Source organism: Rhipicephalus microplus, chromosome 1 (assembly GCF_043290135.1).
Source record: "Rhipicephalus microplus isolate Deutch F79 chromosome 1, USDA_Rmic, whole genome shotgun sequence".
NCBI lineage: Eukaryota > Metazoa > Arthropoda > Arachnida > Ixodida > Ixodidae > Rhipicephalus > Rhipicephalus microplus.
Window position 1 is genome coordinate 205,913,967 of NC_134700.1, and position 25,147 is coordinate 205,939,113.

Sequence of the window (25,147 nt, forward strand, 5' to 3'; positions counted from 1 at the left end):
GCCTACTGGAGTTCTTCTCCGATTTACCTGTGTAAGTGCGTGTGTGTGTGCGCGCGCGTGTGTGTGTGTGCGTGTGTGTGTGTGTGTGCGTGTGTGTGTTTGTATTTGTGTTTGTGTTTGTGTGTGTGCGCGTGCGCGTGTGTGCGTGCGTGCGTGCGTACGTGTGAAAAGTACATTTTTTGCTTTTACTCAATCCGAGAACGTAGCCGGGTACAACTTATGAAGTCCGGGAGAACCCCGTCTAGAAGGCCGAAGATCGACAGCCGATCTCCTTCTTGACTAAAGAAATACTCCCACCCGTGCACTCATCAATGTTCTCGGAAGGCACTGTCACCGGCCGTACTTCTCGTGACGTCATTTTGAAGCGAGCACCCATCCCGCAGGCTTGTGTTCAATCAGGAGATCGCTGTTTTCACCTGCGATTCCGTTATTTATACATTGTGCTTATTAGTGGTAATTTCAATGGGGACTCGGGTTTGGACACTTGCTTATCACCGAAGTTTGGGAGTATTCTTAATTGTGCTTTGTTGAACGGTGTCTCAGTGGTGCCCGAAGTGCTGCCGTCAGAAGAACTGGAGGTCGACCAGGGACACCCAGGCTCCCTTGAGTGTCTTGTCGAGGCAAATCCCGCACCCGTCGTCGAACTCAGCAACCAGTGAGTGTCACTCGCAATCTTTCTCACGAAGTGTTTCAAGCTGGTTGTTACGAAACGAACATTACTTCGCGAAATGAAATCGTTAAAGAACTAAGCCAGACCTCTCTTCTATCTCGTTTCTTGTTCTCAGGATTCGACTAGTTCTTAGCTACAAATGTTAAGGGTGCCTGTGATTAGGTCGGAAAACTCCCTGTAGTTGCTGCAATTATTCAGCGTCAGATTTCAAGAACTATGGTCGTCACGTCTAATGAAAAGGTACCTGTCAACTCGGTGATCTCTACTCGTAACATTTGGTAAAGGTAGCACAAAACAAGAAAGCAAGTAAGAAGTTCTGATATAAATAAACAATAAAAGGACAGCTGCATGAACAATGCGGTAAGGAGATTAGCGACATTTGTAAAAAAATGTATGGACAATTACTTTAGAAGTTTCGATTCAAGCTTAACCTTTTTGTACGGGAGAAAAAACTCTGTTTATAAATCGCCATCTTTATATAAATTTTCGCTCTTTTTTGCTGTGCTTTTTTTTCATTGTATCGTAGTAAACCCAACTGAAAGCACTCACAACTTGACGCAAAAAGGCATCTAAAGATTCGCAGTGCTGTGAGTGATTTTTTGTTCTGAAATTGTTATTCTGAGTCGGCCTGAGACGCCCAAAGCCTTCCTTGGGAGCAGCTGTTTGCGCTCAGCTCTGGTGCCCTGAACATTTCTGGTTGAAGTTCATCTAATCGATCCATCAGCTAAATACCGACCTGTTTCCTCGACGCGACCAGGGAGACTCGCAAGAACTTTACCAACGTGACGTTGACGGACGTGGGCGGCGACACCTACAAGGCATCGACACCGCTGCCCCGGAGCATGGAGCCGGGAAGCTACAAGTTCCACTGCACCGCCAAAAATGATCACGGCTTCGACGTCGGAACGCTACACGTGACAGTTCTGGGTATGTTCGAAACTCGAAACATTCGCGGTGACGATTTGGCAGCGCAACCTTGTATTGCAAAAGAATAAAGTCTGTTCAATGTGAGGATTCAAATACTGTTGCACTGAGCAAAACGCACGAATGAATAACTAAAAAGCAAACAAAACAAGTGTACAAGCTCTCATTCTATTTCCCTCAGTGGGCAACCTTTAACTTTATTGACAGTTGCTAGATTAGTTGAGACTCACACGCGAAACACGAAAGTTTGAAATTGACTTGCTTTCGCAAAGTTCGCGCTATGGCATAGTCATTTGCTATCATCAGTGTTTTGTGTATATCTCTGACGTACATTTACGAATATAAACAGCTGGAAATTTGCACATCACTCGTCCTCCTTCCTTTCTCGTTAATCTTTCGTATATTTTGATCAGGGTAACATGTAGAATGCCGTAGCAAGTAGTTCAAATAAAACTTTGCTGAAGCTCGAGGTGAGAAAACAGCTACGCTAGTTCTTACTTAAAATGGCTTTTCCAAGAACTATGTAGTAGTAATCTGTTGTTTGTAAACAACGCTAGGGTTACTTATTCAAGAGAGGACGCTGTGACGGTTGTTGACTACATCTTTACTATTGTTTTGGTACATGGCATCGTCACAAGATCGCTGTCGTGACATTTTCGACTAACCACTGGGAGTTCAACACACTACTTAAGTATGACTTGGCGATTCGGCTCGTAGTGCGCAGAGTGTTGTGAGCCGGGGTCTACCCGACGCGTCCCCGCTGACATGCTTTACCGAAACGTCGGGGTTACGTCAGACCCGGTCTCTTGTGGTAACGTGGCGCAACTTCGGGTGGAGGAAACGAACGCTGACAAGTTGGGGATTAAAAAAACTAACAGGTTTATAGCACTATTTACAACTATTTAGAGCATAAGAGGTTAGGAGTTCCGCAAACCACGAGTGTGGTGGGTGGACCGTTAAACCGTTAAAGCATGGTTCAGAGCCACGGCCAGCATTTTCAAGCGTCGTTTTAAGTCCTGTCAGGCTCTTCCTTGTTGATTGAAGCACCAATCACACACTAGACACCTTCCGCTTTGGCATCAGCCAATAACACACGGCCACCGAATAGTCATCGCATCTCCTGACGCAATACTCCTCCGGGCAGCTTCACTGAGGAGAGGGAATGGGGGTCCTTCACGGAATAAGTTGGCGCTTGGGGTGCTGCTGCTGTCTTTCCCTAGAAGGGCAGCGAAAGAGTAGAGACTTCAATTGCTTAGGCACGACCTGCGCGGTAGGTCTGCTTCACCGTCTCGCCGAACAAGCCATCAGGAGGGAATGCCCGCTGGGATATTGGCCCACGAACAGTCGAAGTTGCTACGTACATCCTAATCCCTTTGTTGCTTCCCGCCGCTGGACGCTCGTTCCGAGACAAGAACACTGGGGGTTCCGGAACGTGGGAACGCCGCCCGGCTATGCTTCTCATGGCCAGCATGGCGTCCATGGACGAGGGTCACAACAAGAGCCACAACTGTTGTGCTCTGGTAGGATGAAAGTCCACTGCCTGCAGTTAGCGTCAATGGTTCTAGTTTAGACCAAGTCAGGTCCACAAAGAATGCTGTAACTGAGGGTGATGGAGCAAGACAATATGCAAGTATTCCTGAATTCCGTGGAAGTTTAGTGGCCAGAATTATGTAACCTATGCGGTGAGTGCTGTCACCACACTGAGTCTTCGCTGCTTCACCTCCTCCTGGCGGCTAAGGCCGGCTCGGAAGTCTGAACCACGTGATTGGTTTAAAGCTGCCGTGATTCCCCATTTAACTTTTGCTATATATGAGGGTTTGTGACCTAGAATCTACGCAATTCCTTGTCAATAATTATCGGAAATATCAAAGAGCCGTGCGTCTCAGTATTATGTAATGGTACAAGAAAGAGCCCTACTGGTTTCTGTGAAAGAGTGTTTGACGCCGGAACTAAAAATCCCAACACCTTTCTTGCATGGCCACACTATTGTGCAAGCTTCACGGGGCTTAAAAGTTCAGAGCACGAGGCCGATATTCCGCGACTCTAAGGTCGGTGTATCACGGCACTTGACAAACATTTCTGCTTGACAAACAGTTCGCGATAAAAGCACACCTCCTCCCCTTGGTGAAATTCTGCAGACCTCAATTTCAGAAAAATTATACCTAATTTCACTTATCCATTTTATGCTCCAAAGTAAAGGTTGATGTATAGTGCAGAGTTTTTTTAATTGTTATTTAATGGTCTTAATTAACGTACCGTCGTCAGCAAGCTTAACTCGAACGCTCTGCAGTGTGATTGGGATTGATTTAACTGATACCATCCTCAAAGCACTGGGGCGCTGTCAACGAGATAATACGTCTGATACGTCGGATAATACGTCGGATAATACGTCGGATAATACGTCTGCGGGCATAGGCAACATCTCGGCAGGGAGCCCAAGGCCACCCGGCCCTGGTGTCAATTAAACCATTTCAAGACACGCTCCGTAGCGTTCGAGTTAAACTTGCTAACGACTGCACATCTATATACAAATAAACAGTGGTCTTCACCACCTTGATAACCGCAGCTGGCAGTCAAGCACGCAACCTTACGTTCACCAGCAGAGCGCCGTAGCCAGTGTACAAGCATGACTTCTTTTTAGATACTTTTATTCAGCACAATTTGGGGAATAGAGCACAAGAACGTTGAAGCCATTCTTCACAGTCATTGCGACCTCCTATGTTGTTTGTGTCCTCATTCCTGATCTGTTCTTCAGTCCTGCCCAGCTAAGAAAGTGTTCTATATTAAATGAAACTTTGTTTTTTTTTTCTGTATATAGCACGTCTTGTTCGTGTTCGCTCTCTCACCGTCCCCTTCTCGCTCAAGGTCCCCCCGAGCTGACTTCTCCGCCGAAAGTGAAGGTGTCCGCCGACTCGGCAGTCGCATCCTGGGAACCTTCCAATTCGCCAATCAAGAAACGGGGTGGGCGAGGCAACCAGATCGAGTACCAGGTATACCTAGCAAACACCATCAATGAATAGCTCACACATTTCATAAAGAAAGCAAATTTTCTTCACTCGGCATTGTTTTTTCTTTCGTTTCCACTTGATCTCTATCTCTTTCTCTTTTTTCTCTATTTTGTTTTCTTTTATTGTTTAGGTGCTGGAGTTCAGTTCTGTCGATCTTATAGCACGATAAATAAGTAAAATACAGAGTTGTCTTTGAGCTCTAATTATAATGAGTAAGCCTGCGAGTATGATTTTTAGAAAGTCAGTGCAATATATGACATGCGATATCGTGCCAACTAGCACGCGGGATGCCAGGCACAGCACCATACCACGAGTTATGCAGGATCAACTAGCGCTCTAGTCTCTCATTTTGATTGCGCATGCATGGTTACCACCGACGAAATGCGTCACAAATAGACTGTTGTACGTTACCTGAGAAACACCTAATCGTACGTCACACGCTGATTTAAGCTGGTGAGAGTAGTAGCGGGGTGGGGGGGGGTGTAACCTCATTTCTCAAAAATGGGTACTGGAAGACGCCCGACTAAAAACTAGGGGCAAACGACGTCTCCCACGTTGAGGTATCGAAAGCCCTAAGCTCTCTACCTCAAAACTCTCCGCCACTTCTCGGGCTTTCTCGAAGGCCCATAATTGATATTGGAGCGTCGTGATGAATTTCATGCAACGCTGCATGAATTTTGTCATAAATACGCAGAATGCTTACCCCGGATAGACATATTCCGTGTCTGTAAACAGCGCTAGGCGTCATTGGCACACTGAGGCGCCGGTATAGTGACGTAGCTACAAGCGCCTGAGTGTGGCAACGGCACCTGCTGCTGTTTACAAACATGGAAATAGATTTATATGTTGCGTTCTTCTTGCAGCTGCACTTTCGCGCGAAATCTTCCGGCGGAAACTGGACGATGGCGGGGCCGTGGCAGACAGCGGTGCGCCAGGATGTCTCGCCTCTCGATCCGGACACGGAGTACGAGTTCGCCGTGCAACTGCGAAGGGGAAAGCTAACCTCCTGGGGACCCCCCGTGTCTGTGCGCACACCCTGTCGAGGTTCGACTGATTCGTCCTTTGACCCATTCGGTCTACGAGTCACTCATTCTGTCTTAGAACACGTCGCTACGTTTACGACCTAAAATGATGACAATGGCATGCTCGATAACGTGAGTGGTTTGCTTTAACGTCAATTTGGCCACATTGGAGGGCTTCGTGAGCGCGATTACACAAAAATAATGCCGCATGTTTGTTCAGATTTAGTCAGAACATGATCTTGGTTTTAGTCTTGGGGAGTGTAAACGAAATAAAAGCTGTGCGTTTTTATTTGTTCGCCAACTTTTTTCGTTTTAACAGACATGCTCATACTTGAAAATGTCCTGTTCGTGTTTCGCGTCAGTATCAGCAATAGTAAATCGTTAACCTAATGTGTAGCAATGCCAAGTAATTTTGCAAATTCTGCCTATTACAGAAACGGAGGAAAATAATCGGAGAAAATTAGAATACTTTTCAACTTTGTGTCTTAATTGCGACATTTTTGCAATACGTTTCCATAACGACAAGGCAACACTTTGTGAACATAGGCTATTCACAGTGCGCAAAAAAATGCATACCAACAGCTACATTGTTGTTGTTGTTGTTGTCATTGTTGTCGTTGTTGTTGTTGTCATTGTTGTCGTCGTCGTCGTCTCTGTTGTTGTTGTTGTTGTTGTTGTTCTTGTTGTTGTTGTTGTTGTTGTTGCTGTCGTTATTGTTGTTGTTGTTATTGTCGTTGTCGTTATTGTCGTTGTCGTTATTGTCGTTGTTATCATCGTCGTTGTTGTCATCGTCGTCGTCGTCGTCGTCGTCGTCGTTGTTGTTGTTGTTGTTGTTGTTGTTGTTGTTGTTGTATTTCATCAACTTCAAGGTTTCGTTTTTGTGCACTTCTCAGAAAGCCGTTCTGGCTCAGTGTAGACTTGGGTTTCTTTTTTTTTTCATTTTTGACAAAAGCAAAATTCATTTTTCGTGAAGGTAATATTGTTGAAGTGGGTGTGAGCACTCGGAGAGCACAAAATGTATACATTTCAGCGCAATTTAAGGGGCCAGTGGACATGCGTCCACGTTATTACCTGAACACACCCTATGCGTCTTTTTTGTTCCAGCTGACAGCCCCGAGGCGGTGCCGAAAAACGTGGCAGCCAAGGCCCTGTCGGACAAGCGCATTTCCATTCAGTGGGAGGTAACATTCATTTTACTTCATCGTGGCTGTAACGACCAACTAGCAAGGAGCACCCTGTAATCAAGCAAGGCAGTTGCAAACGCCTATTTCTTATTCACATTTATTTTTTCGCGATGGCAAAAATATTCATTCGCAAAAAGCTAACACAAAAATTAGACGATATATTACTTGCATAGCAATCTGGAAGTGCTCCGTTGGTCTGTCACATCAGGGTCCGAGTGCACAAAACTTTTCTTTCGTTAGTGCGTTTTCCCATTGGTCAGCTGGTTTCGTTAACAATATCTTCTACATCGTGACTGGCAGAAATATTATTTCACGAAAATTTTTAGCTGTAAAACGTTTTTGCGAATACAGGCACAGTCTGTGTGAGTACAAAACATAGAGGGAAAATTCGCAAACAGGAAAATTTTACATTCATCAGTTTGTATGCCGTTAAACCCGACGAAAACTCTATGTGAATTTCTCACTAAGAAAGTTCCTCAGCTGAAGAAAAAAATGGCAGTGGCTTAGCTCAGTTATGCCAGGATATACGTTGCGTTAGCAAAGGTTCAGCTGATTATTATTCCTTCTCCATGGTTATACTACAGTGGCAAACTCTAGTCAGAGGCGCTATTAAGCGGCTCCAGCGCAGTTTCAGATGGCGACTGCACAGGGAAGGCGCGCGCGTCGGCGTCCATATGTCTACCAAGGCTATGACGTCACTCCTCTGGAAAGCGCAGACCGGCGGCGGCGAGTCGCGCGCGGCCGCGGCCGAGTGCGAGGGAGGTGCCGGCTCCGGTGCGTGACACCACTGATCGTCTGCGCAGCGCATCGAATTGCGCGTACACCGGCGGCGAGCCACGCGCGGCGGCGGCGGAGTATCATTGCGCATGCGCAGACCAGTGCCACGCGAAATTGGCTCAGCGAGGCCAGTGTAGCTAAGGCTACAAAATTTCCCTGTGGGGAGATTCGAACCAATGTCTTTCCTGGGAGAATAGCGCATCACTGTCGCCTATCTATCGTGATTTGATAGATTCACTCGTACTATCTATATCCTCAGAGACCGGACCCCAAGCTACTGGGCTGCAAACTGGTGGGCTTCGAGGTGCACCTCAATGCGCGCAGCTCACCGTCGAAAGTGCATAGCTTGGACGCCGACACGTTGAGCACCGTGGTAGACGACCTTGACGCCGACAGCAGCTACGACGTGGCCGTTTACGCCGTCACCTCCGTGGGACGCAGCATGTACAGCGGATCGGCTACTGCAAAAACGGCACCGTCAGGTACGGATGCTTCTGCGGATTCCTGAGGTTCTTGACTTTTGTCGTCTATTTCTTCTGCACTTTATAATTCACAATATCTCGAACGCAATTCAGGTGAACCCCTCTATATATCTACGCATGCAATGTTAGCCTTGAATGCAAAAAGTGGCGCAAATTACTTTGCGCGAATGGCCAGAGACATCAAGTAGGCCTAAAGCCATTGCATGTCGTCGTTGAAAACCAATCTCAACTTGCCCGATTCTTAAACATTCACAGGCTGCTGGATGTACGGGAAACTGGCGTCGGTACAATTGTTCCAGCGTGCTTCGCACAACGTGAAATTGCGTTGCTCGAACGTACCGTTTTCATGCTGTCTCAAACTTAGTTCCGGGCCCCGTGGAGCACCTGAGCGTGGTCTGGACGAATGCCACCGAGGCCTTGATCACGTGGGATGCTCCTTTGGGGGAGCGCCACCCGCAGCAGCTGGAGTACCGCGTGGCTCTCCTTGCTAGAGACCTGGGAGGATGTGGTGGCAAGGGTTCCGAACAAGTGTCCCTCACGCAATCTACGCAGGTGATTGATTGATTGGTTGATTGATTGATTGATTGATTGATTGATTGATTGATTTCTGACGAAGTGGCGCATACGACTCAACTTCTTTCGCCCCTACCCTTTTGACGTCTGCCCCACAGCATAAAATTTGACTTCGTTACTTTAACTAATACTGAATATTGATTGATTGATTGATTGATTGATTGGTTGATTGATTTCTGACCGCGTGGCGCGTACGACTCAGCTTTTTTCGACCCTACCTTATTCCCGTCTGCCCCACAGCATAAAATTTGACTTCGTTACTTTAACTACTCCTGAATACTTGTAATTCAGTGCAAGTATAGCGCACAAAAAGACTGTAAAACATAACTGAGTTTTGTACATGGATACACTACCGCGTTTATCTCTTCTTAACTCAGACTACTACTTGTGTGGCCTACATGTCTATCTTACGCGAACTACCCTTGCTCATCTCTTAGATTAAATGAAGGATCAATATGTTCAAAACCATACGTGGATTATAAAATATTAGATATGAATATATATATATGTTACGCTGGCTGGAGTGCAAGTTAGATGCATGATAGAAATTATTCAAAGGTGTATATATAAATCCTCCTACATTTCCCTCATGTGCACTTCTCATAAAGCCGACTTCTGGCTTTGCTGTTAAGGATCAACTAAAATGAAGACAAAAGTTATCAGCTGCTTCTATTCTTTCGGTTCTATTTAAAGCAAGTTAGGCAAATAAAATTAAATGACCCTTTTCTCGCCATACTTTCTTTGCAACATCCGTAACATATTGCCCTAAGTGAATGTAGGCGCACTTTTGACAGCTCTTTAAAGGCGTCTTGAACCATTTCTCCAAGTAATCATCGAGTGATCTCAGTATCAGTGTTTATTTCATCCCGGATCGATTACTGAAAACTAAATTTATTCAATCCTTCAGTATCGAGCAGAGTTACAGGGATTCAACGCACGCTTTGAGTGCCTTCTCTCTTCATCTGGTCACGGAGAGCACGCTGGCAGAAAGGAATATGGCGCGGGAAAGGAAGTGACGTCACTGGACGTGCCGAAACGCGATCGCTGTCCCTTGTGATTCCTGCGCGCGAGTGTGGCTCAGTACGACCATTGAGAGTGGCGTGGCGGGTGCTGGCACCCCATGGCAAGACGCGTGTCTGGTCCTAACGCCACTCTTGGCTGATGTCAGCTATGGGCCAATAACGTGTTGTCTGTTGTTCGACGTCAAACAGCAGGCACCGGCAGCTCCGAATTGAGTGAGCAGACGCCTTTGTGCGAAAAAAATAGGGCCAGATGAAATAGCAGCTTCGCACTTCATGGCTGTCAATATTTGACGGGAGATGTTCATATAGCAATGCCTGTTTATTCGCAGGATGTGCTCTTTTCACCAACCTCGAAGGTTGGAATGTTCGTGCATCTTTAAGTGAACTGCAGTAGGGACGTGCTGTGTTGACAGGTACAGAGTGCTTATATACGCGTTCTGTTCGTGCAGTTCCAGGTCGAAGGGCTTGTACCGCACTCGTGGTACGAGGCACGTGTGAGCGCCAGCAGAGGTCATGGATACGGCAAAAGGAGGGAGGTCGGCTTCCTCACGGCTGCTGCACGTGAGTGCAATTGAAGCGATCTCAAACAACAAGAAAAGGCGCTGTCTTTATCGTCTATTTCATAATGAATACATAATGGTGATTAACTGACAGGGTGTCCATTGTGTGGCAAAAAAATAACATGTCGATATAAAACACCGTGGGCTGAATTGACAAAACTTCTATATCGGAAGTGCGTTTTCCCATTCGTCAAATGGCTTCACTAATTATATAAATAAGTGTGCGCAACCTACAGGGGGTTGAATGTTCATCTCAGCGCCCCCTCTCCTGTTAAGTCGATGTATTGGGCAGCCTTTGCAACCCTTGACCTCTGCTTACGAGACTAGGAGGGGGGGGGGCAGAGCTCTCATTTCCACTCCCCGTACGCACGCTTATGATCATATGTCGGAATCATTATTGGCTGACATATTCTCTTACGAAAGTTTCATACATTAGGAGGAGGATTGAAAGAGTAAGGACAGGGAGGTTAACCAGTTCTCCGACCGGCTGGCTACCCTGTTACCCAGATATTTTAGTATATGACCCAGATACGTGGTACATCGGACGCCTGCCGAACACTTTCAAGATGCGTTTCAAACGGTACATCGAGCACAGCACACGAATTGATAACACTTCATAAACCTCATACCGAAGTACCAAAACTGTTTAGAGGCGATTCGATCACCGCGACTTTTCTGGCTTAAAGGTTCCAAAAAATAATTGAGGCGTTTTTTTTTTTTTTTCACTGCTGCATGCTCAACATTTTTCCATTGGGGCCTTTCTCCAAAGCGCCCAGCAAGCCTCCTGGCAATGTGCACGTGGTGTGGGCATCGTCGAGGAGTCTGCACCTGAGCTGGGAAGAGCCTTCCTGCATTGACTCGCACGGCCCTCTCCTTTTCTACCGCGTCCTTTACTACGCTGACTCGAGAGCAGAGGATGAACATTGGGCGAATACCACAGGTGAACAGCGTAGTCTCTAATGGAGCGTATCTGGAGTAAAATAGTGATTAGATAGATAGATAGATAGATAGATAGATAGATAGATAGATAGATAGATAGATAGATAGATAGATGGATGGATGGATGGATGGATGGATGGATGGATGGATGGATGGATGGATGGATGGATGGATGGATGGATGGACGGACGGACGGACGGACGGACGGACGGACGGACGGACGGACGGACGGATGGATGGATGAGTGAGTGCATGTACGGACGCAATGATGGATAGATTGGTTGGAAAGATTGGATAGATTGCTAATATGGTACGGTGCAGTGCGGCCATATTTATTAGAGTGGCCCGACGGCCGTGCGAAATTAAGTGTCCAAAAGCTCTCTCTCTGTCCCTTGCCCTTCAGATCAGTGATTCAGCAAGTTTCCTTTTGGTGTTTTTCGTAGACACGAACTTGACGCTCCAGGACCTGCTGCCTTTCGAAAAGCACACAATGCGCGTGAGAGCCGTCAACAGTGCCGGAGAAGGTCCTCTCTGTTCTCGTGTGACAGTCAGCACTACAGAAGATGGTAAGCGCAGTCTTCCATTCACACTATGCCCAGCGTAGATTCCCATATGTTTTCATTATTTCTAATTTTCGGCGTAACATGCTTTACCAGGTCATCTCTTCTTTATGTATGCCGAATGTTGCAGTGGCGAAATACGAGGCAACATGGGGACATTGGCGCCCAGCCAGCCGCTGATGCCACCGTGTTCCTTACTTTTTCTTTTCTTAATTTTCTTTAGAATGCAATATCAGGGGTAACATGATTGCTCAGATGCATTCTTTATAGGGTTAACGTTGGATGTGGAGGAGGAGCATCCCCTGACGTAGCAGCCAGGGTTCTTCAATCATATCAATTGACTCCCTGTATAGACCCAATTTATCAGTATCCAGACATGCCATCGGCTGAAGTGACGGGATCTGCTGGTTGTCACGTCATGTGTCGACCAAAAAATTAACTAATAGACATTAGCGACGACGCTAGCGCTGCGTGTGGCATTTAGCAGCCTGCAAGAAATGCAAGCTGGGGACGGTGCCATGGTGCTCTGGAGTTTCGTATTGCTGCACCAAGATGACGCCAGAATCTGCGTGCTTCTATAGCATAGGCCATGGGCATGTCCGAGTGGCAGCACGCCGTTTTTTCAACTGGTATGATTGAAGAAATATTCTAGTAACCACTGATGTAGATAAGGGGAACAGGGGGTCAACCACTCCTCTACTTAAAATGTTTCAATTTTACACACGTATACACACAGGCACACCTACAAACCCATGCATAAACCTACATAAAGTATGACTGAACCCACCTCGAAAAAAAAAATCTGGCTAAGCCACACGTTTCTGAGCCCAGTGATCTTGAATCTCCGTTACCAATTCATCAAACTGCATGTTTTGCGAGACCCTTAACATACGTTATAAGAATGTAACAGAAGTGGTCGGGCTTGAGACGGAGACGCAGACTTGAACCGAACGCGCTGGGAGACTGCACTATTCATCTTCGCCCTTGAGTACCAACTGCGGGTTGTCCAGCGGGACAAGCCAACCGCCATGCAGAGCTCAAGGGCTCGTGGCCGACACCTAGGTGGAGATATATTCGCCCTAATTCCCGAATAACTCGCAGGACATTTTTTGAATAATGTTAGCTCTTCTTAAAGATGAAGGCGCCATTCAGTCATTTGAGACCCTAACAAAACGATGCATTTCAAAGATATGAAACTGGGCTTAACTATTGTGCAACCGTTGCTTTCTAAGTATTCGCTCCCAGGTATACAGCGTTCAAAAGTCAATCAACTATACATTACTATAAATGCCCTTCGCAGTACCCGGTGAGCCCGAGTGGTTTGAGGTCGCTGTGGTTAACGAGACCACTGCTCGGCTGGCGTGGCAACTACCCCAAGAACCCAATGGGATCCTCACCGGTTACGAGGTGCGTGCTCGTGCTCAGCCTTGTTTGCTAGCTTTCCAATGATTGTGAAACGGCTAGATGTTGCTTAACGTGTGTTCAGTGGTTTATTTTGATGGATCCAGATTACACCCACAAGGACAGCTTGAAGTGGTCGACAAAGACCCAATGCTTGAGAAGCTTCGCGATTCTTCAAGACATTCAATTAATGTCACGCACAGGACGATCGTAGTCAAGTTCATTCGAGAGTTTACGCGAGCACTAGCTGTAAAACTAGAATGGTCCGTGCCGCTTGTGTTAATGCCGACGCAGTTCACCACCGATCAGGTTAACTGACGGCGGACGCCATATATACGCCGACATAAGCGTGCAGCATGTATTGCTTGTACCGCGACTTTCCTTTTTCCGGGCACACGTTCACCTGAATAAAAAGTTTTGTCTTGAATCCGGTGACTGTTGCCTTCAACTTCACGGCCATTTTTTTAAAGATAACGAATACGCTTCGGTAGGACACACTACTTTAATCACTTCTCTCTCTTATCTACTGATGGTTTCTCTCGTCTGTTATGAAAGATATTACATGTGTCTGCCTTGAAGCGGAACCATGCACGTAGTTATTACGAGCTGTAAGCTCGTGTCATTCGTCTCCTTCACGCTTCTTATTCGTTCTCAGCGCCTCTTTAGCTTCCGAACTTAAAAATGGGCTGCGCGAACAGTTTTTTTTTCCCCTTGCGTAAACTCTGGTATACACTGAACCTCTGTTTTGGATTTTTTGTCTCTAGATTACAGTAATGGTGCAGGCCGACAACGGCACAGAGGATGAGGGTTCCGTTCTCCTAGCCACGGTTGTGGGAGCTGACGTGAGGGACCTGCTGCTGCCGCAGCTCTTAAACGGACGCAGCTACACCGCAACTGTGAGGGCGACCACGAGCGTGGGACACGGCCCTGCCCTGGCCGTCCACTTTTCCAAGGTCTCATTGGGTAAGGGGAACGCACGCAGACTGACCCGGTACGCTTCTATCCTATAAGCTTATCCGAGCTATATTAAAAGGACACTAACGTAACCTAATAAGCGATAGAAAGCCACTGTCACCGTTTGAGAAACCTTGGGAAATAGAATGCAGGTGGGGATGGCTACTTGATAATCCGGCTCCAAGTCGCCTTGACGTCATGAATTCCGACAGTGATTCAACGTCGGTGTTTTAGGTCAGAAATTTAGCCAGAACTTTTTTCATGGGATAGGGAGGAAAAAGTTGTTGAACTCTCCATCACCCACCTGTGGATACTTACCTGGTTCGGGCTGAAGATCATGAATCTGTGAATTCCCTCACACTTTACCACGTTACAGCTCTCTTCGTTAAGTCCTTCGTTAACCTTTAGGGTAAAACTTCAGAAAGTGCGCAGCACGGGCGCCCAGCGATTTCCGATCGTATAAAGATTCCGATGCAGCGTTTACCAAACCATCAATGACGTCAATGTTTGATGTAAGCATGTAGTGTTTCCCCGGCACGAGTAGAGTCTTGCTAGGAAGACTCCCAAAGTTGATGTGCGACATGCGTGCTACTTTTTGCCTTGCTTTATCGATTTCCTGCTCGTCACGACAGCTGAGACGCGTGTCGTCTGCAGCGTGTTCCGTCAAGTTGTTTCTCCCTTCAAATGTAGCACCAGTGGAAAGACCAGTCACGTGCTTTGCGAGGCGGTGGCGCCCTCTCTTGCGTGGTGCGGGAGTCAGCCACATCTTTCCAAAGTTTTTGGGTTATTTTAGTTCAACTATAAGGGCCAAACTCCATAAGCGCGAAAATGCACGCGACAGCGACGAGCGACGCGACGTAGATCGGCGTCGCGCGATCAGTCGCTAGCGCAGGCAAACCTCATTCACGCGACGGCTTCGGCGAGCGAATTCCACTGTTGCTGGCATGAGGCCGTCAAGTCGCACCAAGAAAACCGCGTAGCGAGCGGTTTCCAATTTAAAAATAAGATATATTGTTGTGTAATGGAACAGAAAGTGTTTATTATTGCCTTGCAGCATTTTTTATATGCGCATGCTTAATAAACATTGCGTTATTTCTTGTTGTGCATACGTGACTCGGGCAGGGTCACGTGCACCTATGTAGTCTTCGTCTTTTCCGGTTTTTCGCTATTGGCTGCTTGAGCCCAGCACTTCCGGGCGATGAGCGACGGTTTCCAAATCTGGAGAACCGAGCGATCGCGCGAAAATGAGCACGCGACACGTCGCGCGACGGCCCTGTTTCGTCGCTCATAGCGTCGCTCGTCGCTGTCGCGTGCATTTTCGCGCTTATGGAGTTTGGCCTTAACGATTGTTCCTCGGTTGTTATTGTTCATTATATTGTTTCAGACCTCATTCGTTTATTTTCTCCTGGTTTTGAGCACTAGTAGTTTTGTTTTACGCTTGCATTAACCACTTAATATTGAGCGTGATCACGCCGCATGAGATCTATGGATAAACGACAAGCCGGGCCCTTACAGTGCCATGCACTTAAAACTAGTTATTCTAGGCTTGATGCCGACTATAAACAAAGTAGTGCTTACCTGTCTCCTCATGGCATTTTAAGCTAAACGAAATGCGACATGAGAAGTTCAAATTACAACACAATGAAGTTCGTTTGACAAAACAGGCCCGCGTTCACATTTATTTGAAAAGGATGTGATCGCATTTTAAAAAGCAATTTTTTGGTGTCGCGACCACATCTGTATCAAAAGTTATTTTGCTTTTTTACGCTACTTTGCGATTTCTGACCTTCGCATAAACCAAATTGTCCTTAGTCACAGCCGACAACGTGGCAGTGCTCGCGTTTTCGTTTTCATTGTAAAAAAGATACAAATATCATAGAAATGAAATGCGGTTAACCAATGCCTTATATAGTTTGCTATAACCGATGATTCGCTATATCTGGCTTCATTATAACGCGGTTCAACTGTATTCCAGAAGCACGACATGAGAGAAACATTGACCCGACGTGTCGATCATTCTTCGTGCAGTGGGTGCGTCGGTGCAGAACGACAACTTCAGGTATCTACAATCCATGGTTCTATGGATCATGGTTGTCTTCTGCGTTGCCATCTTTCTACTTGTAGTCAACGTGGCACTCGTGATAATCATCAGCCGTAGGTAAGTGCATCAGTGAGTGAGTGAGTGAGTGAGTGAGTGAGTGAGTGAGTGAGTGAGTGAGTGAGCGAGCGAGCGAGCGAGCGAACTAAATTATCATTAAACAGCGAGGACTGCCTCCTATGTCACGTTTACGGAACAAACCTATTCAACCAGGCGTGGTAGTGATAAATAAACTGTGGTCGTTTGGATGCGGTAGTCTAGATATACGGTGCTTGTAAAGCCGGAAGGTTATCTATGCTTGCACCTGCGTAGATTTCTAGGATTTCACCTAACATTGAAGGACTCTCGTTTTACGAAAGATGGGTTTCCCGCAGTATGACTTATTGTCGGGGGAAGCTCGCTTTTCTGTAAATACGTTCGTGCTTTCTTTTTACAGCGAAAGTTGTTATGAGATCAAAACTCGGGTCACTTGTTGCTGCTACATAAATGTTTGTACATAAATGCTTGTAGAGAGGTGGTACACAACGCGACTTTTCCTGCTCGTTCTCTCCTTCCTGCTTACCATCGGCGTTAAACCATGACGGGAGGAGGAAAGCTCTGACCATTTTTGTGCTATGGCTTTGGGGGCGAGACACCCCTAGCAAGTGTTCCGCCTTGAGATTTAGCTTTAAAACAAATTTGAATTACTTTCTTTTTGACACGAAGGTGTTATTCTGGGTGCCACCACGACTCCACTGACGTAAAATATGCACCAGCACATTGCAAAGAAAAAACAAGAAAAAAAATTGCCCGCAGCTTCCCTCGGGGGAACACTGAGGAGGATGCGGAGCATATAATTGGTTAACGGGGTGTTAAAGTGCGACTTACTTGGGTCGATGGCTAAATTGGTTAACGTGGTTGTGAAATGGGGTGTTAAATTGCGACTTACTTGGGTCGATGGCTAAATTGGTTAACGTGGTTGTAGGAGGGGGTGTTAAATGAGTGTGCACGTACACACGTATATATGCGAAAGGGCGGCGCTGGTCGAAGGGACGTCGATCATTGTGTTTGTGGATTCGTTGGCATTCATTTCACCGCGACCTTGGACGTCGACGCGCCGTACAAACCAACCGACGAGCGGCAACTGAGCGAGCGAGCGCCGACCTTGAGTATATATACAGCGCGACGGCGCATGCACTGTCAGCTGCTGAATGTTCTCGAAGCGCGACGGCGCATGCGCGTCCACTGGAGAATCAGGAGAATTGTAGATGTTGAACGCGGTGTGTAGAGGAGGAAGGGTGCACAGATGGTGGAGGAGTGAAACGCGCGCGGTGTGTAGAGGAGGAAGGGATGCACAGATGGTGGAAGAAGGAGGAGGAAGCTTGCGGACGGCGCCGCACTACAAGCCTCGAGTATTAGATGCTCCGCATCTAAGAATTATCGTCACCGCGAGTCGATTCTACGACCTCTCACTTCGCAGCGCGAACGACGCGAATTGACTCGGTCACAAAGCGTACGTTCCTCAGCTTTATACTAGTGACATGGTGTCTATATATACACCATTTACCTTCGGTGGTACTCAGGGATAGGTGGCTTCGGCGTGCTCTTGTTATCATCAGTGAGGTGGTGCGAAGGGTGAGCTTAAAGGCCATCCTCCCCACGTTGCGATGTGCGCGTGCCTCAACATGGCGTGGTCACTCGTGCGTTTATCTCGTGATCAGGGTGGTTTGTATATGTCGTGCGCATTTTGCGCAAGTGCACGTTACAGAGAGCATGAAGATTGTTTCCCTCGATGCGGCAGCCGGGTTTGTGAAAGTAGCTCGCTGCTCACACACCAATAAGAAACAATTGTGACATTTGTGAGTTCACGCTTTGTGTTCGACCAGAGCGCTTTAGGTGTCGAGCCGTGATCAGATCGCGCTCCTTCTGGTTATGTTCTTTTCGTGCACCCATTATGCCCGAGGAGCACGATTCAAGTTTCGAGCTGGTTGCCGGTCTTTGCGTTACATTGCAATTTGATTCTATAGCATTCACCCATTCGCCCTCGTGGAGAAACAATGCAAAACAAACGCTCAACTGCATCTGCGAAGAGCGAAGACCCGTTTCCCTTTCTTGTAGTACCAATTCCTATGACGGAAAGGTGATTATTTTTGAGTGTGCACTCGCATTCAATACCCCTCAGCTGTGCGAGACCATGAATATAGCAAAAGCCGATCGACCGACTCAGAGAAGACTGAATAGAACGATGCTATCGCTCGCGACCTGGGAACCCATGCTCGTTTCATTTAAACTTTATTTCAAAGCATCGTTTAATTCTTAAGTCAACAAAACACAACCCATACGTATATGAACAAAATGGCCGCCATTTTTTTATTTACGCTGCCACTGCTTATATTTGGATCGCAGGAAGCGCCGTAGTCTGGATGTCAGCAATGGCCCGTTCAGGAGTTCGACAGCCTCCACCATGGAGCTCGAAGAGTTCGAGCGCTGCAAACATCCTGCGCCGGGAGACACCGCCTCCGACGACGGCGTCTTCGTTGACTGGACTCCGCCCCGCTCGTTCCAGAGCACTTACATCTAGAATGGCGCGCACATTGTCGGCCTAGCTATCGCCGACAGAATGATTGATTCCGCGATGACCAATTTCGCATTTCGACCACTTCCTTTCGGGGCCGACCGTCCTGCTCTGCTCGAGTCGCTGATTATAGGCGGGACTCATTGCGACCAGGACTAAGCATTCCACATCTTTTAACAGCTTTCGAGAACTGTCTGTGATTCACTTGCGGCGCAGATGTTGGCGCCCGAGAAATAAACCGTTGTTGTGATACAAATATAAAGCTGATTTACGCAAAATTTATTCCACCAATGCAGGCTGTGGAATTCTGCAGAGCTGGAGGGTTACTTGATTGTTCTCAAGCCTCGTATTCTTTGGAATTTCAGAACGAATAAAATCTCTCTGTGTTTGTACGTCGATTACGTCTCGATATTCTCGATTATTTATGAGTTCGTTTTCTACTGTGATCAGCACGCACGTGGGATCTTAGGCGTGCAATTACCTGCATCACAATTCGAAACTACGTAAATAAAACATTAGCGGTCACCGTTGCTTTGTCATCACTCCATGATCTAGCAACAAGGTTGTTTTCTGTTGGTGTTGTTGTTGTTTCGTCCTTGTTTATCAATGCAGCGTTGGGAAACGCTGTTTATGCTTGTTATTCGTCGGAACGTTTTACTGTCGACAGACATCAGTATCGGCCCACTGTCGCAAATCAGCTAACATTCGTGATAGTAGAGTGTCGTTGTACTGTAGCAATGGTGAGGCATAAAACCACGGAATTTAGTTCATCCTTCTAAACAAAGCAGTAAAGCGAATGTGCGAAACGCTTTGTTGGGTAATATGGACGAAAAAGGGGGATATCTTTTTTTATATAAATTTAAGCAAGAACAGAACAGTGATAACCTCGAAAACACATTTCACGTTATGTTGTTTTAATAAAAGCTGTGGCTACCGTGTTTTGTGTAATGAGTGGAATGAACGTTATTATGAAAAAAATTTTTATTGTAAAAATCCAGGAAAAGAAGCGTAAACTTAAGGGCTTGTTTCGTTCGTTTAACACAATGTTAATGAAAACTAACAAACAGTGATGCCAAGAAAAGCACAGGGGATGCTGTCACGAAGTAACTGTAATATAAATTTAACGAAATAGTAGAGGACGAAAAAAAATAACTTGCTGGCAACAGGGGCCATACCTGCGACCTTCGGAAAACGCACCAGATGCTCTACCACTAAGCTACGGTGGCTGTCATCCCACTGTCCACTTTATAGGGCATACATACGTGCATTCAAAAGTGCTGCCAGTATCGATCCACTATACAGTGAGTGGGAACCACTCGCGGTAGTGAACGCTCACCTCATGTTGGTGAGGAAATATCACACCTAGGCACCTCAAATAAATGACACCTCTTATACCCCATTAAGGCCTCGGGGAAAGCACGTTGATAACACGCAAAGTCAACCGAAAATTACGGAACAAAATTTACGCATGTATCGTTTTTTTTCGAGTGTATCCTTTTATTTCACAATGTCACACATTTGAATAATTTTTTTCTTTCTCTTGAGGGTCGTTCATGGCATATATACGCCATTAACTGCCATAAAAATGCATATGCGCATTATCCGTATCAGATCACTATTTCTATACGGGGTGAATATTTTTAAAAACACCTATTTTAATGACCGGAAGTTTTGTTACAAATTATCTGGTTGAGATTTGCTTTGCAGCAAAACAATCAGAAAAAGATGAACATTTATTGGTTCGTCCCATTCTTTTAGTGTGCAATGCTAAAAACTAAAAATGAGTGTTATGCCAAGTTACTAAACATTAAAAAAGGGGTGGATTACTATAGTCCTGCGCAGTGTTCACATTAGCCAGGAGCGGAGGCAGTTGATGGAGCCGTCATTCATCAATTTGCATTGACCTGAAAACCAAGTGTGTGTGTATATATATATATATATATATATATATATATATATATATATATATATATATGTGTGTGTGTGTGTGTGTGTGTGTGTGTGTGTGTGTGTGTGTGTGTGTGTGTGTGTGTGTGTGTGTGTGTGTGTGTGTGTGTGTGTGTGTGTGTGTGTGTGTGTGTGTGTCAATAATCCAGTAGTATTTCCACCAAACATTTTGCTTTTATATGATGACATGCACTCATAGTCTCTACGATTTCACTGAAAAGTTAAAAATATCAATGGACATATCCTGTTTCATATTTATTGAGCTGTCGTTGAGGAAGAAATTTCCGAGTTTGAAATATGATACGCTCAATATAAAGTTCCAAAGTCCCATTAGCGTATTTAACTTGTATGGATTATATCCGTTTCCTTAGAACGTCATTGCTTCGTGAGAAATGGCTTATGTTACTCATATATTCATTAAGCTCTCAGAGCTACACGATTTCTCGGTAGCTGCCTAAGTTCGAATATTAAGAAGCGCAGAGTGAATAAAGTTATATTTTTGCATTTTTTCACCAACTACGTCTCTTTATTTTTGGAATCATTCATTAATTGTCATCACTGGTGCACGTGCTCGACGACTCTCGTAAGTGTTCGCTAACGCATGCAGTTGCATGCACCACTATTCGAAACTCTGTAAGAAAATAGTAGCGGTGCTCGTGGTTTTGTGCTCACTGTATAATAAAGCATCAAGACTATTGGCTTTTTTTTCTTCTTTAAAGAAACCATGTGTCATCGTTGTTTATTCTTATTTTTCGGGAAGACATTGAACTACCAGCCGACATCAGAATCACTCCACTTTCGTAAATTGGCCCGCATCTGCAATGGTTAGGCATAACAGCAGTGCACTGCAATAATTATTAATTCTAAACAATGCAGTAAACCACAGGTCTCAAGTGCTTGTTTGAGCGAAACGGGCGAAGAACGTAGTCCTCTTACAAAATTCACACCACAACCAACAGATTTGCGTCATATAACAAAGCTTTAAATTAAGGAAACTTTGCTTTGATATTATAGAAACGCCCGCTGCCATGTTTGGTGTAGTGTAATGAGCAATCCCGAATGACTGGAATGCTTCACGGAGGAACTGAAAGGGCGTTCACAGTGAGAAGGCAACGTAAGTAGCACAGCCACGATATCTTTACCGCCGCGTCCACAACACGCGCTCAATTTAAACCGAAACCGAAACTGCATTGGCTAAGTGGGCGTTGTCTTTTTTTCAGTACCTTCATCTATCAGTCACCCATCAAACCTGAGATAACAATGAATTCGTTGACTCATAAAGTATCCTTCCCGCTATTTCATAACCACCGCAAGTCAGCACGTTCCCGCGAACAAAAGCGTTGATCCTTTTTGTAAACTGTTGTGGGCGGGATACACGGAGGAAGGAAAGGCCTTTTTCCTTCCTCCGTGGCGGGATATGATGCTGCTGTGCGGTATGTCGGACGAGCCGCCTCGCAACCCTGTGTGCCATGATCGGCAGGTGAAGATGGCTGCTTCAAGCGTCGAAGGACCGCTTAGCAAATGGACAAACGTCATGAAAGGCTGGCAGTATCGCTGGTTTGTGCTAGACGACAACGCAGGGCTGTTGTCCTACTACACCGTACGTATTCATTTGTCTCGACGACGTAGCCGTGCATTGCGCAACCCATCGGTTTTGGGCGTAGTTGCATGCTTTCGGGAAGGTTGCATTCGCAGCGCACGAAGCCGGTGTCTGAATCGTTTTCAACGCTTCCTTTGCCTCCTTGCTTCAAAATTTTCAGTCTAAAGAAAACATGGCCCGGGGAGCCCGGCGTGGCTGTGTGCGACTCCAGGTAAGCTTTGTTGATTGAGCGACGTTCCATTTTTTACGTTCGCACTGATTCGCGCCCGGCCGATGCAGGGGGCAGTTATAGGAATCGACGATGAAGACGACAGCACCTTCACGATTCGCGTGGACCGCAAGATCTTTCACTTCCAAGGTGAGCGAGCCTGGCCGACTTCGCTCAAGGAATGCGGCGCACGTGTCGGCGCTTTTCCGCTCATGAGTAACCAGAGCTGTCGCTTTGAGAGTGCCCATGTCGCCTTTGTGAAGACCGTCGCTTGTATTGTTTCGGACGTCATGCAGCGCGCGACGCAGAGGAGCGAGAGCGATGGGTGCGTGCGCTGGAGGATACGATCCTGAGGCATACGTTACAGCGGCAACCAAACTCGGTAAGTTTCTAGTCTGTCAGCTGTCAAACTCCGTAAGTATCTAGTCTGTCAGCTGTTTTCTTCTCATCCAACGTTTCACATTACCTGTTCCTTGAAATGTGCAAAACCAACATTCCTTACAACGTCCGTCCATCACACAGGCTTTCTGCGGGCAAAACGTTTCTCATACAACACACTTGTGCATTTTCAGCGTCTGTGGGATCAGACGGGTATTGTGGCGCCGACACAGCACAACTTTGACACCAAGCTCACCGAAGCAGACTCGTATCTGCAGCTTCTCATCGAACAAATCAGGGTAGGCAGCCAATTTCTTCAAGACTTGTGACCCATCAGAAACGTACCAAGTAGAGTTGCATGTGCCGTGCCATCATTGCTATGTTCATTTATGTGCTATTTGAAGTTATCTGAAACTCGACTCACTCGGTCATGTTTCCTATTTTGTGCAATACTGATACAGGAAACAATTACTTTTTTTTTTGCAATACTGATCTATGGGAACGCACTCAACTAAATTCACTATATTGTTCTACTTTCTGGAGTATGTCACACTTACTTGTACTGACGTAATTCTCTATAAAAGTCTATTTTTGCGCATTTCTTCACTCCTTAGGCAAGTGTGCCTTACACGTATTGTGCAGGTAACATTCTTCGTAGCAAAGCTTTGTATGTGCTTTTATGCACACAGTGCTTTTTTTGAAACTGCAAAAGTTGTGTGAATATTGTGTGCATCAATTGTGTGATTGGTGCTGACTTATCGCCTACACTTGGTTAATTAGAGTGTAACTGAACTTTCATCTTTAGTAGCATGTAATTATTTTATGTTTGGTAATCCTAACCCAGTTATGAACATCCCTCTTTATTGTTCATTGGTTTACATTTAAACTACAAAAATAAAAAAGCTCTTTCATGCAGAGTGAAAAAGAAATTAAAAAGTAGCCCATAGGGTGCTTGTTTTGTGCACTGGCTGTCCCCAGGGCACAGTGAACGCATGTTGTTTTCTGCCCGCTTTAGGGTGTCGTGGATGCAGCGTGTTGATAAAATGACTCCGTCACACTGAGGAAGTTGGGAGGGGTCTTATCTCTCTCATTGTCTTTTTCTTCATTCTTTGTTTCTTGCGGCCATAGTGCAATACGCCTGCTGTTAAGATGCGCCATGGAAAGATAACGGCTAAGAAGCCATGTCTGCATGTTAGAAAGGCAGCTTCTGTCTCAGCGAAGCAACTCATCTTTTGCAAGCTTTTGTGTGGCATACCTTTGCTTTGAGGGCTTCATAACTAAGACTGAGTGAAAGGATGGCAAGGTAAGAGTTGTATGTATGGCTAGTTCGGCAGCACAGTCTTGAATTTGACAGAAACTGCTGAGCTAATGGTGCATTTCTGCGTGTTTAACATCGCTTTGGCTCATAATTTCCTTATGCCTTGTGAGTTGCCTTGTCTTTACTTACTGTTCCCAATTCTTTAGATGGGTTGGCGCTGACTGCATATAAAACGTTGTTTTCCGGTCAGCGAAAGCAATCAAGTTTAGTGCATACAGAGTATGTGTCATGTAATGTGTTTCATTGCTTCGTGACGCACCTAACAACAAAGTCTAGATAAACGTCTAGCAGAAGTCCGTGTATGCAGTTACGTGAACCGCCCAGTTCATCGTGAATCGCGCTCCGGAACAATAGCTTTAGCGTTATTTTTCTCCAGTCACCATGCACGTGCCTCACGTTGTGTTGTTTAATGTGTGTGGTCTGCAGTATCTGTCGCCGTGTGTGGCTTTTTCTTCCTTTTTCATCTCCCGAGAATGGAGCTTTGATAGCTTTAAGTTTACGAGAATCTGGAGGAGGACATTATTGATTCTTAGTTCCTCGAAAATTTCAAAGCGCTTGTCGCTTCGCGGATGAGGCGCGAACCACGTTTTCTCGGCCGTTGCTGCGGCAGCTCTGGGTTTCGGTTTCGGATCGACAATGGCGCTGCAGCATGCGCTCTTGCGCGAAACGGCTAGCGCTGTCGCAAAATCGACTCCGATTTGTTCACGCTATGCGCAGGGAATTTGTGGCTTACATGTGGTGAAGGGCTGCGCGGGCTAACGCTGTTTACGGGAAAGCCTCGCGAGTCCTTTTCTAAGTTTCCCCGCTTGGCCTCCGCTGCGGCGGATCGATGCACCGCAGTGTTGTTGTTGCGCTCGGCTCGAAGAGAACACGATGATGTGGCAACACTTGTGTGATTGCGCGGACGGCATCTCTGGGGCTAGCGGACGGAAACGCGGATGCCACTGCTCCGTTTTTAAAGGACTCGC

General features: G+C 46.1%; 2 protein-coding genes across 5 annotated transcripts in view; both read left to right on the forward strand.

The window, feature by feature from the left end:
• The window catches only part of LOC119167455 (uncharacterized), a 47,731-nt gene extending 28,605 nt beyond the window's left edge, over positions 1-19,126 (forward strand). For 2 of the 4 annotated variants that reach the window (XM_037418932.2, XM_075890805.1), the window contains exons 11-24: positions 544-655; positions 1,428-1,597; positions 4,460-4,584; positions 5,466-5,646; positions 6,729-6,805; positions 7,845-8,067; positions 8,432-8,619; positions 10,112-10,223; positions 10,992-11,162; positions 11,605-11,727; positions 13,022-13,128; positions 13,887-14,085; positions 16,105-16,234; positions 18,560-19,126. In XM_037418932.2, coding sequence (XP_037274829.2) covers positions 544-655; positions 1,428-1,597; positions 4,460-4,584; positions 5,466-5,646; positions 6,729-6,805; positions 7,845-8,067; positions 8,432-8,619; positions 10,112-10,223; positions 10,992-11,162; positions 11,605-11,727; positions 13,022-13,128; positions 13,887-14,085; positions 16,105-16,234; positions 18,560-18,734 — 2,093 coding nt within the window. In that variant the 3' untranslated portion in view covers positions 18,735-19,126. The remainder of the gene's footprint in view (positions 1-543; positions 656-1,427; positions 1,598-4,459; positions 4,585-5,465; positions 5,647-6,728; positions 6,806-7,844; positions 8,068-8,431; positions 8,620-10,111; positions 10,224-10,991; positions 11,163-11,604; positions 11,728-13,021; positions 13,129-13,886; positions 14,086-16,104; positions 16,235-18,559) is intronic. The other 2 variants (XM_075890798.1, XM_075890810.1) reach the window with 2 other exon arrangements.
• Positions 19,127-21,923: 2,797 nt separating this feature from the next.
• LOC119159776 (oxysterol-binding protein-related protein 9) overlaps positions 21,924-25,147 on the forward strand; it is a 45,034-nt gene continuing 41,810 nt past the window's right edge. The window contains exons 1-6 of the mRNA XM_037412627.2: positions 21,924-22,040; positions 22,085-22,275; positions 22,436-22,486; positions 22,555-22,633; positions 22,780-22,865; positions 23,056-23,160. Coding sequence (XP_037268524.2) covers positions 22,093-22,275; positions 22,436-22,486; positions 22,555-22,633; positions 22,780-22,865; positions 23,056-23,160 — 504 coding nt within the window. The 5' untranslated portion in view covers positions 21,924-22,040; positions 22,085-22,092. The remainder of the gene's footprint in view (positions 22,041-22,084; positions 22,276-22,435; positions 22,487-22,554; positions 22,634-22,779; positions 22,866-23,055; positions 23,161-25,147) is intronic.